Raw genomic sequence first — 12,526 nt, 5'->3', positions numbered from 1 at the left:
GAACTTATATCCAGGGTGGGTCTGGCAGGCGGGTGGGGCACGAGTATTAGGAGCAGTTTCAATTAAATGGCATATAAACCTCGATTTGTGCACTTTTATTTCCAGCATTGCGCCTTGTTGGCTTTATTGTCCCACTGGAAAGTCGGCTATAAACCCATATTTTCATATCTGCATGTCGCCAGGCAAATAACCATAAAAACATTTAATTATCTCCCCGCTGGAATCTCACGGGAATCGCTGCTCAATAAACAGCAGCCATAACGAAATTAACCAGTGCAGGAGAATAAAATAAATGCATTCTAGTTAGGCCTTTGTCCACTCTTGGATATTTGCATTTAAATGGATAACGAGGGATCCGCGAGAGAACTCAATTGATTGCCCCACCCCAAGCGTCTCGGTTATTGTTTATTTACTTCGCAGGGGACGAATGTTGGTAGAAGCAATCGAATCATAGCTGCAGGTAAAACAAAATACTTTCGATGTGGCTGCCACTCAATTTACTTCGATTTACAGACACTTCGAGGGGGGTAATACAAAGGGTATTATTACTAAGAAAAAAGTATTTTTCGCTGCATAATTTAGATTACATTTTTATTATATTCGGAGGAATTGAGTTAAACCTTTTATTGTTTATCGTGGATCGTTTCTATGAGATAATTCGTTTCGGAATAAAAGTTTGCTGGACACATGAGTATTGTCTTCTACTGCACTTGATTGGAGATATATTTTAATTGGGGACAACGCATCTTCCACTCGAATTTCGTAGGCTATAGTACGTATACTAGCAGTAGGTGCAATTTAAAACTCAATAAGTGGGGTCTCGCAGCCTGAAAAACAGCCCTGGGCAGGAGCGATCGGGTGGAGTGGGCAAAACGTAGGATAGGGCATGCTCGGGCCGGGAAGAAACGTCGGGCAGCTGGGCAACTGCACTCGGAAAGTCGTATGTTGGGCAGTTGGCCAGGTGCGGGTGCCCCACACACACAAACTGGTTAGCCGGCGATGGACATGAGGCGAGGCAATGGCTGGAGACTGCCAGCCCAATCGAACAGCGAACGGCTGTCCGGCCTGGGCGCAGGCCAAGTAAGGCCTCTGCGTGAACACACCCGCATCGCAGCAGCAGCAGCCACGACAGGACAGAGCCGGGCCAAGACGCAGGGGAAGGTACAGGCACAGGCGCAGGCGCAGACGTCGTCGTTTTCGTAGTTTAAAACCAGATTAGCGCCCAAGTCTGTGGCTAATTTTTGTCGGTGGCCGACGCAGACGCCGACGCGTTGGGTCCAAGCAAATTTGAATTTGAATGTTAGCGGGTGATAGTCGCTGGAACATACTACTCGTACCTACCTATGCATAGTTTTGGCTGTGCTGTGGTGCTTGGCGAGGTGACGTGACCGAACCAGCGAACCAGCGATCCAGCGAACCACTTGGTCAGTTGGCGAATGTACTGTTGCCTGGATGTTGTGCCACAATCTCGCAGCAGTGGCGGGTTGACAGTGTGCCCCGCTCGCTCGTGGCTTAGGTCTCTGTCGGTGCCTGTGAAATATAGGATGACATGGGGTATGGTTATGGTTACGTGCATACAAAAGCCACTAAGCTGATTACGAAATGTTGACCTTTTTACCGCTGCCGTGGCTGTGCCTGTGCCTGTGGCTGTGGCTGGAACTGCCCCTGTTGCCCCCTGTTGCTGCCCCCACTGCTGCAGTCGCTGCCACAGCTTAGCCACTTGTCAGCGCCTTTGGCGGCAGGCTCGGAGAGTTGCTGGCGAAAGGTTTATGTCAACTGTTTTGGGTCCCTCCCTGCACTCCCAAAGATAATTGCACTCAAATTGAGCTCAATTTAATTTGCCCATATTTCAGGGGGCTCGGACTAATGGCTGAACCCGTACTCGTGTCCAGAGTGAGAGTGGAGTATTTCCTGCTTATCGTCCACGCCATAAACTAGGCAAGAAAATGAACGCCATTGAGTGACCCGTAAATCCAGCACTTCCACTTGGGCAAATAGTTTACTCAGTGATTGACACAACTTAATAGGGGGATCCATGACTCACTCCCTCTCGCCCCATCCCCCAAAATAGGCATTTCCCAATGCACTTGTCCAGAATCGACCTCTAGGGTGCAGCGCTTGATAAGCCGGGAAGGAGTTCAATGCCTAATCGAAATTACTCATAGGGCAAGGGATTCTAACGCCACACCACACCACACCCAGAGCACACCTCAGTCATGCGCTGTCCGCATTTCCGCATAGTCAAAGCTCAGTTGGTGTTGCCACCACACCATCCACATGCCGGCTGTGCTGTGTGTTGGGCTGCCAGCTGGTCTCATCACGCATACCTGCGCACTATCCACATCCACTCACCCCGCTCCACGCTCGGTGGTGGTGGCTTGGAAATCAGAGTCGTAATCTGCCGCACAAAATGGTGGGAAAAGTTTTGCAACCCCTAACAACAAATCAGACAAAAGCACCGGCACTGAAGAGGCGTCAACAGCAACCTGGTATCGGGTGCCGTGCCTGATCCTGCCTGATGCTGCCGGGTGCCGGGTGCCGTATGCCTGTTACGCCGCTTTCAAGGGCGAACCCTACTCAACCCACCCCTCCTCGGCGGGCCTGGTGGACATCATTCCCACCGCCGAGCATATGGAAGCTGTTCTGGCCTCCCGGTGGCCTCTATCCTGCAGCTGCGCAGTAGGTCCTGTCCGACTTTGGGGTGGCTTCCATTTCGGTGGGAAAATAATTCGTTCGAGCTCGCGTTCCATTGCCATTTCGTGGCAGCATTGCGGCAGCATTGCAATGTACTCGTGATTAATTGCTGTCGATTTTTCGGGAACTGTACCTGATTTACGATCGAGAACGTTCCACAGTGCTTTGGAATTCGGCGGCCTCATGTTGCTCTTTTCAAAACGAACTTCTTAATAGCTGTGAGAGAGTGCATGCTGTACAAATTATGTGTGGATTATTGCCCTGGTGGCTTGCTCATTTGGAATGCCATTGCTTGTCGGGCGGGCAGTCAAGTAAATAAATTTGATTTGTAAGAATTACCCAGCGACTGAGCAAGATCTAAAGGAGCATTCCTGGCTGCTACTCTTTGATAAGGTCGCGGCTACTGGGAAAGCTCTGCATGGTAGCTGCCAAGGCCGGGCAATAGTGCTGGTAGCCTTCAGGCCGGAGGACTCCCACTGATGAGAATTTCATTCAAGAGCAGCGTAAAATTTTCGCTTAAAATGAGCAGCAGGAACAAATTATTTTCTGGGTCCAATTGCGATAGAATTTTATTTGAAGCTATCGAAATGGAAATTGTTTGTTTAATTGTTTCGGTTTTCTTTTCTTTTTTTTCTTTTGAAAATTCATCTAAATGTTCTCCGTGTCGTGGCCCATGTCGTTGTGGCTTAATCAATTTTCCGATAGCCCTCCCAACTGTCCAGCTTTAGCTCACACTTGTTACGCACCCTGTAATCGCTTGCAGTGCTAAAACTTTCCTTTTCCAAATTGGGATTCTTCCCCCGCAGCGGCTGACAAATGAGAGCGCATGTGCGCCCCATCAATAAAATCAACAGCATTAGTCAACCGCCAATTGGCTGGCCAGACGCCAGGCCAGGCCAGGCCAGGCCGGGCAATGGCAATGGCAATCCCTGGCTGTGGTTTAATAGAAAGGCAGGTGACTCTTGTCCGGGCGACGGACCAGCTAACTAGCAGTCGAGTCCGAATCCCTGTACCGACGGGGAGACAACATTTCCCCTCGGTGGGAGTAACGATGCAGTTTGACTTTGGGAATAGTGCGCTGACAAATCTGGCACCATTTGTCCATGCGAACTTGGTGAGGAGTTTTCTACGCCGGCGGGCAGTGATAGGCCATGCGCAAATTGAGACGTGGAGGAGCTTCCAATCCCAGCCAGCTGCGGTCCACTGCGGCACTCGCAATTTAACGCTGCGAATTTAATAAAGAAACTTGAACAGCGCGTCTGGGCCGCTTGATTGGGCAGTCGGCGGCCCCATGGCCAGACATCTGTAAGTGTCACTCCCATGGAGGCAGGTCCTAGGTCTTCTGACTGTGGCTACTCTGGCGTTGGTCAGGCTTCTCGCGCTGCTCCTTGTTATCCACCCTGAAGTTGCGATGGCTGGAATGGGATATGCCAGAAAGTCTGCCCACCTGGTAGCAGGGGCACTTGAGGCTGTCCGTGTACTGGATCACACCGTAGTTTCCGGATATCATCCACTGCGGATCGCTTCTCAGCAGGGCGTCCGACTTGCCCTCCGGCAGGCCGCAGATAACCTCGCACTTGACTGTCCGCATGGCGCATATGTTGCAGGGCCGAAAGCCTCGCAGACACGTGATGAAGTCCTCGGTGGAGTCCCAGATATAGTCGCCCATGAGCTTGCGGTAGTTGAGGTCCCCCTTGAAGATGGCCAGGCTGCCTCCGGACAACAGCTTGTACAGGTCCTGATCGGAATCCACCATCACAAAGTAGGGCTGCGGTCCTGTCCAGAAGTGCGACTTGGGGGCTATAATGATCTTGCCATCGTTGAAGAGGCGCGCCCACTTGCGGCCCAGCGCGGACAGCAGCTCGTCGGAATGGCCGATCAGGTAGTGGATAGTCCACTCAATATCCGAGCTGTTCACGTCCGAAATGTACCAGGGTATGGCCTTGACGTGCAGTCGCACCAGGGTGGCCAGTCCGTTCGCCACCAGGTACTCGATGAGCAGCATGTCCGTGAACAGCTCGAATCCCCCGTTGTCGCAGACGAAGTCCACGACGATCTCAGGACTGCCTTTGGCCTTCATCAGGCAGTTCCACACGAGTATGGAGTCGTCCACCAGCAGGTTCCTGTCGAGGTCCGCCACCCTGGTGAGCACGTCTAGGTCGGAGTATTCCTCGTCCTCTTGAAACACGTAGGCGTTCAGCTGGATCTCGTAGTGGTTGCTCCACAGGTTGATGCGCATCAGCTTGCTGAAGGACTCGTAGTCCTTGGGCAGGTTCCTGGTGGCCGTGGTCAGAGCTTGCATGGCCCGCTTGCTGATCTTCAGATCGTCCTGCTTCAGATGCGCAAAGTAGTCGAAGCCGGCCAGGTGCTTGGTGTTCTCGACGAAGGAGTAGATGCGCCGGTACAGGTAGCACTCGGAGTGCAGCCAGCAGGCTCGAAAGAACGTCCGCTTGTGCCGGGGCAGCTCCGTGATGAAGGCATTCCATGCGGCCTTGTCCGGGCTCGTTGCCGTGGAACATGAGGAACTGGCGATCGCGATTCAGCTCCATCTTCAGCCGTTCAATGGCGTCGATAACATGTTGAATCTCCTTGTGTATCTCCACGCCAAACTTCGTCTCCAGCTCCGGTCTGCCCTCCAGCAGCCTCACGATGATCTGCTGCATGATCCCGGGCATCCGCGTCCGCAGCGACAGATAGGCGAAGCTCTGCTTGAAGCGACCCGACAGCAGCGAGTGCCGGGGCGTCGGCCCCTCCTGAAACTCCGACTCGGTTGTCTTTCCCGACAGCGTCGAAGTGTTGCCCAACGAAATCCTCAACGTCATTTTGGGACATTGAAAGCTGTCGCCTTGGCAATCCGGGGATTTGCTCACACTGTGAATTTAGTTTTTCAAGAATTTTTTCTTGGTTTTGATTGAAAAATAAATGCAATATTGGATCGTACGTAGAAAGGTGTGGATTTTAATTGGAAAATAAATCAAGGATATTAAAAGAGGAACTTTTGGTACACTGCCAATAAAATATCAGTTGGATGGTACGAAGCTCTTGGGAAGGATTACTTCTGTCTCATCTGCTGGTAGTAATAGCTTTCCGACTTTAGACAAATTGTTCAGCTGTGAATTTGCTGACAGATATGTGTATTCGATTCTAAATGTTTCAACTTAAATTAACTTTTTAATTTAAAAACTAATTTGCAGACTAAAATGGATAGCTTAAGAGATAATTATTATTCTGATGCTTGATTTCATTGGTATTGAGTTTGATTTAGATTCTTCTCCAAATGTCCTGAATCAGAGTGGAGATCGATGACCTTTCCAACCGCATATCTCTGGTCGGAGCCATTCCCCCACGAGCAGAGTCCCCTAGCACTCCACGCACAACTTCTAAGTACTGTGGGAAACACCTCGGCATACACGAGATCTCTGATCCGTCTTCCTTCCTTCCTTCCTTTGATTCTGCATTTTTATACCCAGGTGTTATCCGCATCGTGGCATGTCCAAGTGTAATTTACACTGTCAGTGGCAAATGCAAATTTGCATAATGCTGCGATCCTATGTTGGCGGTGCCCTTGGTCCTTGCACAGCACTCTGATCACTTGAGCAGCTCATCCGGTTCGGGATCGGAATCGGAATCGAGATCGGGTTGAGGCTCGGAAAAGTGAAAATCATAACGTGGTTAGGGCAAGGGCAGGGGCAAGGGCAAGGGTTAGCGCTAGGGTTGGTTGCAGTGCATTACTGAGAGTCTGAGGATGAGAATGAGAAGGAGAACCATTGATGGCATGCACTTAGCATAATTGTCACATGTTAATAAACAAGTCCGGTGGCACTGTGGGAAACTAGACGGCGAGGTTAATTCTATGCTAATGGAGCAAGGTGTGCACTTCCTCTGGCAACCCTTTCCTGGGCTCGAACCGATCCAATTGAATGTTTATGGACTGCGGATGACGCAAGTGTTCGCTGGGGGGATCGCATGGGCTATTTGCATTAGCATTTGCCAAAGGAAGCCAGCGGAGCTGATATGATTTCCTTCACATCCACGGGCACTTATGTTGTTTATCCATGACACACACTGGAACTCTGTAATCGAGGGTGAGCCCCCTCCAGAGTGCAGACATTGCTGCGTCAAAACAGAAACTTGCGCCTTTTTATCGAGCAACCTCATTAGCCGTGCACCTTCGACGCGACGCGACGCGAAGCGACGCGAAGCAGCGATTCGCATCCAGGTGTTCCATAGAAATCAAAAACTTCCCCCGTGACATACTCGTACCGGTTCCAAGTTCGCTGTTGATTCTGTCTCCTTCTCCTTCGTTGTCTTCGTCTCTGTGTCTGTCTCCGTCTCTGGCTCTGCCTCAAGGTGTTACATTCTCGTTGCGCCATTTTTGAGCCGCTTCTGCGTCTATTGTCAGCGAAGACGTTACTTTTAGGTGGAAGTTGAGTTAGGGGGCTTGGGGTGTGTGTCATACGAGTATTTTTGACTGAACTGGATTTCGCTGCCATGTGAAATAGCCGAGCAGCTGCGCAGTTATTGTGGCAAGTTTTTTTCGGCATTTGGCATGTGGCATGTGCTCATCGCTACGCAGTAGTCTGTCCTTAGGGGTGGGGTCCACGGTACACACTCGAACTATGGCTGGGCATTGTTCGCTTCGGAAATGGGTGGACCCAAGCAGGTCGAATCCAGCAGGAGATCCGGCAGATACTGGAGCCCGAAAGACACCAATTGATCCTCTGTGATCTGCCCAACTTGCGTACACACATAATTCCCCACCCCATTCTGCCATAAAAATGCCTCAACTTTCACCCAGCTCCAGCTCCAGCGGTGAAGAGAAAAAGTGACAAAATATGGCTCACCCGGTAATTGCTCCCAGCAGATCAGTGAATTTATTTATGTTATTGCCGGGGTACCCTGCCCCCGATCGTGGCGAGTAAAAAATTGCATTATCAAGGCCATAAACAAATTAGGGGAGACCCAAATCTGAAAAAATAATATCAAAAAATAAGAAAGAAAGAAAGAGAGACAGAGAGAAAGAGAGAGAGAGAGAGAGAGAGAGTGTCTGTGTCTCGCAGTGGCAGCTGCACATTTGGACGGATAATCAAGGCTCAAGTGGCGGCCGCCATTAGCTGACACCGCAGCGGGGGAAGTGCATCGAATATTTTAGAAACAATGGCCCAGGCGATGCCGCTGCCTAAGCTCGACAAGATTAATAACTCTCTGGCGCACGTTCAATTAATCTTTCGCTTGCCGGGGAGCGGGAGAGGGAGCGGGCGCTGGAACTGGATCTGGAGCCGGGAAACATGGACATCGGAGGGGACCGATGGAGAGAGACCCACCCACCCACTGACAAGTTAACGGCACGTCTCCGCCTCGGATCAGATCGGATCGTGTACCTGCCGCATTGTCAGTGTCAATTGTGACAGAAGCTGCGACAGACCTTCACTCCCCAGCGCCGAAGGGAAAACAAACAAACGGACACGTCCGCGAGGGAGCCGGGAGTCGGGAGCCGGGAGCCGGGAGCCCCGTGATCATGCAAAACATTTGCCCATGAACGTGACAAAACTGAAGAACATGCGGAGAAGGTGCTCACAGCCCCACCAAATTAGTTGTTTTAGCTTCTAAATTTAGTCCGGGAATCGACCCCTCTGCTCGAAGATTTTGGGCGTGCAGCAATCCATTGGCCATAAATCAATTATATGGTCTGTCTCTGTCCCGTATTTATAGACTGACTCCTGGGCTTGGAGAGCGAGAGCATGGAGAGCATGGAGAGCATTGTTCAGGTGCACGCCCGAAAGGCGGGGGGACATTCCTCTTTCCATATCGCAGCAGCAATTTCAGAAATTTTCATAGCTGAAATTTATGTAAATACAATGCTGACAGCCCGAATATGCCGTGTCTAAAATTAACATGGGATATAAATCGGGAATCATTTGTAATAATTAGCGCGACATTTGCAGCCATTTTGAGGCAGTTTTTGGCGGATTTAATCCTCACTTCCGACCCATCCCCAGAGACCTGGCTGCACTTAATTTGTTTAATTAGGAATCCCTCAGGCAAACGAAAACATTCATCAAGAAACATGCCTCTGACTTTATTGTTGCTGGCGGAACAGCGAGGAACAGCGAGGAACAGGCGAAAGCTGTCATCCAAATTGATGCACACCCCCAGTGTTGGGTTTCAGTGCCCACATGAATCCGACAACAATGCCAAATGAGGCTGAAATTGCAGTACTCTACCAGCTACAGTACTAGAACCACCTCAACCACCACCACTTCACCACTTTCACTTTCCCTTCCACCAGATCTCGACCAGCACGCAACTTGACTCCTGCTCACCGCAAGCACAGGACGGGGCACGCCAGGAGAAGGCTGCAGGAGCAGTCGAATTTTATTTGAATTAGCAACGCGCAATCAAAAACATTCAAACACGCATAAATTGAATCCCGTGGGATGCTTTCTGTTTCGGGTTCCCAGTGCCGGTGCCGGTGCCAGTGCCATTGCCAGTGCCAGTGCCGGCGTCGACAGCCCTCCGGCGTCAGCTCTGAAGCAACTTGTCACGTGATTCAAATAACAAATAATGCAAGCAGGGATCATCCCTTAGGCTCGAGTCTAAGGTTCGATTAAGTCCACGGAACCCGCATCGCATCGTATCGCATCGGCCAGAGCGTGGGTAAGTTATTTATTGGTCAAAGTCCTGCTGGGAGAGGCTGTGCAAGCGTCTCTCCCTCCGCTCGCTCACTCTCTGTTCGGCAGGAGGACAGACGACCACCAGATATGCTGACTACCCCCCTTCCACACCCATTTCCCACACACTCGGGCACTTGGCTGGCGAAACGTCTCTGCAAGTGTAAATTGGTCCCTGGTCATGGGAACATTTGCACCCAATAATTGAATAGTTCTATTAGATACTCAATAAGCCCTAATTGATTTACCCGTCTGTGGGGTTCCTCTGGTCAGAAAAGTCTTTCTGCTATCATATTAAATAAGAAACTAAATGAGGGATGAGCCAAATTGAATTCATTCTACTATTTTCTAGGTATTCGTATAGGTATTATGCATTTCTGTACGAGTTGAATCCTTTATGTTAGATGCTTACATTGAGACTTGTGCTACTCTGTTTGTTTATAGCCTGTTTTAATAATATTATATTATTATATTATGGTTTTCCCGGTAGAGTATATCCACCTTCAATCAGTTTTCCTCCTTGCAATTGGTCTGCTGTCCACTCGGTACCTACAAGGGCCAGTTTTACGTTCCACGAAACGCAAACAGAACTTGAACTTCAGGTTGCCCTTCAACTTCAACTTCAACTCCACGAAAACTGGAAAGGATGTTTGCCATTGATAATCAAATCAAAAGCACTTGGCGAATTTATCTGAAGATGTTTAAATACACAAATGTATTTGCAAGTGATTCAGCGCTGCCAAATGTATTCGCTGGCGCACTAATAAGGCGGCGAATATTTCATTTTTATGATGTTTCAACATTGCATTAACATAAGCGCTGATGCTAATCTCTTTTTCCCATGAAGTCGAACCGAGTTGGCTCTGGCTCTGAGTCTGAGTCTGAGTCGGGCCAAACGCGATGAAACATAAAAAAATTATTATCGTGATTCATTTATGAAAACACACACAAGCTCTCTAATGATTTTTAGTCAAGATGATAGCTCCAAAGCTACCGATCAGCGATCGATCTTTCATATTGCGAGCGGGTGGTCCCCAGAAGTCTCAGGTTCGGACTCAGGGCCCGGGCAAACCGCAGAGTCTAGTAAGAGACTAAGTCTAAGCTGCTTCCCAGCAGATTAATATCTCAAGAGTGAGCAGAGCGCATTTTAATTAGTGGCGATGAAGCCGAAACTTAATTTATTGTCACTCTGGCTAATGAAACACGCCTTAGAGTCGGACTGGAAGCGAAGCGACGATGCCCCTTTGAGCCAGACTCAGCTCCAGCCACAGCCACAGCCACAGCCCCAGACCCCACATAATTGACCAATTTGAGGGTGCTGGGTGCGGAGGGTCTTATCTAGGAGATGACTTGGAAATTGAAAGCGCACACGCTGTCAATAAAACAAATTAGTTTGAATTATAGGCGTAGCTTCTATTTCTGTGTCTACTCGCAGCTCCGGCTGTAGCTCGGACGCTGCCTCTGAGTCCGACTCCCGAATCGGGAATAATTTATGCGGCGTCGGAAGCGATCGAGCTTCAGACTGACTGTTCTGTTGTCTGCTTTTATTTGATTATAATTACCGTTACCGTCTCTGGCTGGGTCCGACTCGGCCTGCGCTTTGGACAGATAATAATATCGGATTTCAAAAGCGGCGTTTATGTTCACTGGCCTGGAGCAGCGCCTGTCTCCACCGCCATTCCCTCCGCATCGCAGCTCTATCAGGCGCCAATAGTTCTAAGATCTTGTTTTGATTGCAGCTCGGTCTCGTTGACGTTGTATTCTTCTTCAGCTTCTTCTGGAGCCTCTCCTGTTTCCCAGTTTCCCAGTTTCCCCTTGGATGTCTGCTCAGTGGCTTGAAAAACCTTTAACTCGTGACAATGTAAGACAAAGTCGGCGTGTGGCATGGACAGAGGCAGGGACAGGGACGGGATACAGATTGGATTCGTTTTGGATTTCTGCATACTTTTCCTACACTTTCCTAACGCTGCCGCCCGACTTTCTTTTGTTCGTCCGAGCCGTCCGGTTCGGACGCTGCAGCTGCAGCCAGTTCTCGTTCAACGCCGCCACCTTGACGTCGGCAAATTAATGACATTTTGCACTTCATTATGCGACTCTGCGCGGCTGTTTGACACTTTGAAGTGAGGCACTCGGCTGTGGCGCTGAGCGCAACAGAAGAGGCTGAGAGCACAGTTAAGGCTTGCGGTTTGGCTACAAGCTGATGTGCAGTTAGCTTTCCCGACGAGAGTTTGATGACATCCCACACCATGCCATGCCACACCATGCCACACCATGCCACACCATGCCATACATGTTGGCTGGGCAAACAAAAGGTGAAATACTGCTCAGGAATCAGGTCCTCAGCTGCTCATCAATTCATAATAATTAATAATAAATAAATTAACTATGATCCAATTGGACTACAAAGGTCGAGACATGCAAAATAAATTAAATGCAATAATATTAATACAGCTATGGGTTATTTTATTAGATAAATAGATAAGCTGACAGACCCACAAAGAGTTAGAAGGGAGAAACTTTAAAGAGTAGCAAACAAGTTCAAATGAATACTTCAAGTCTCAGAAACTCGATTTTTGAAATTTATTTCGTATGTATGAATATACATAAATATGATTTAATTTATTGGCATACCGCCTGTATAATCTATATACAGTGGATACTTTAATTGTTACAGTAAAATTAAAAAAATTAATCAGGAATTACCCATCCGCTGAAACTCGGGTCAATGCTAAAATCATTAAAGCCTTTATTCAGATGTATATTGCCACCTGGTATCCTATGGTCGCAATGTCAATTATGCTCTTAGTTAAGATATAAAAAGTTAGTTCTATATTTCGACGAATAAATGGCAATAACTGGTTGATAAAAAATTGTTATATCTGTTTTTAAGTTAACAGCTATCTTCAGCCTATGTCATTAAATCTGCTATAAATTGGATTTCACTTTCCGATGCATCTTCCCTGATCCTCTCTAACTACCATCCATCCGTATTGTCGGTGTTACAATGCTCACGTATGTATGTATTGTTCCTTCGGTGTGTTGAGCACACCGGTTCATTACAGAATTTTGGCGCCAATCTCTGTATGGAGAACCAAGAGAGACAAAATCAGTTCCGTTGGTACGTGCCACAGCGGCAGCTGTAAGACGGGGCAACCCTCTGA

At 48.9% G+C, this 12,526-nt stretch overlaps 1 protein-coding gene across 1 annotated transcript; it reads right to left on the bottom strand.

Moving 5' to 3' along the window:
• Positions 1-3,983: 3,983 nt before the first annotated feature.
• On the bottom strand, positions 3,984-5,622 carry LOC111080943 (damage-control phosphatase ARMT1). Its single transcript, XM_022376817.2, is given in 2 exon segments — positions 3,984-5,194; positions 5,196-5,622. Coding segments are annotated over 2 exon segments (1,488 nt in total). The 5' UTR covers positions 5,517-5,622; the 3' UTR covers positions 3,984-4,027.
• Between the last annotated feature and the right edge of the window lie 6,904 nt (positions 5,623-12,526).

Source organism: Drosophila obscura, unplaced genomic scaffold (genome assembly GCF_018151105.1).
Source record: "Drosophila obscura isolate BZ-5 IFL unplaced genomic scaffold, ASM1815110v1 contig_9, whole genome shotgun sequence".
Lineage (NCBI taxonomy): Eukaryota > Metazoa > Arthropoda > Insecta > Diptera > Drosophilidae > Drosophila > Drosophila obscura.
This window is presented reverse-complemented; position numbering and strand designations above follow the sequence as displayed.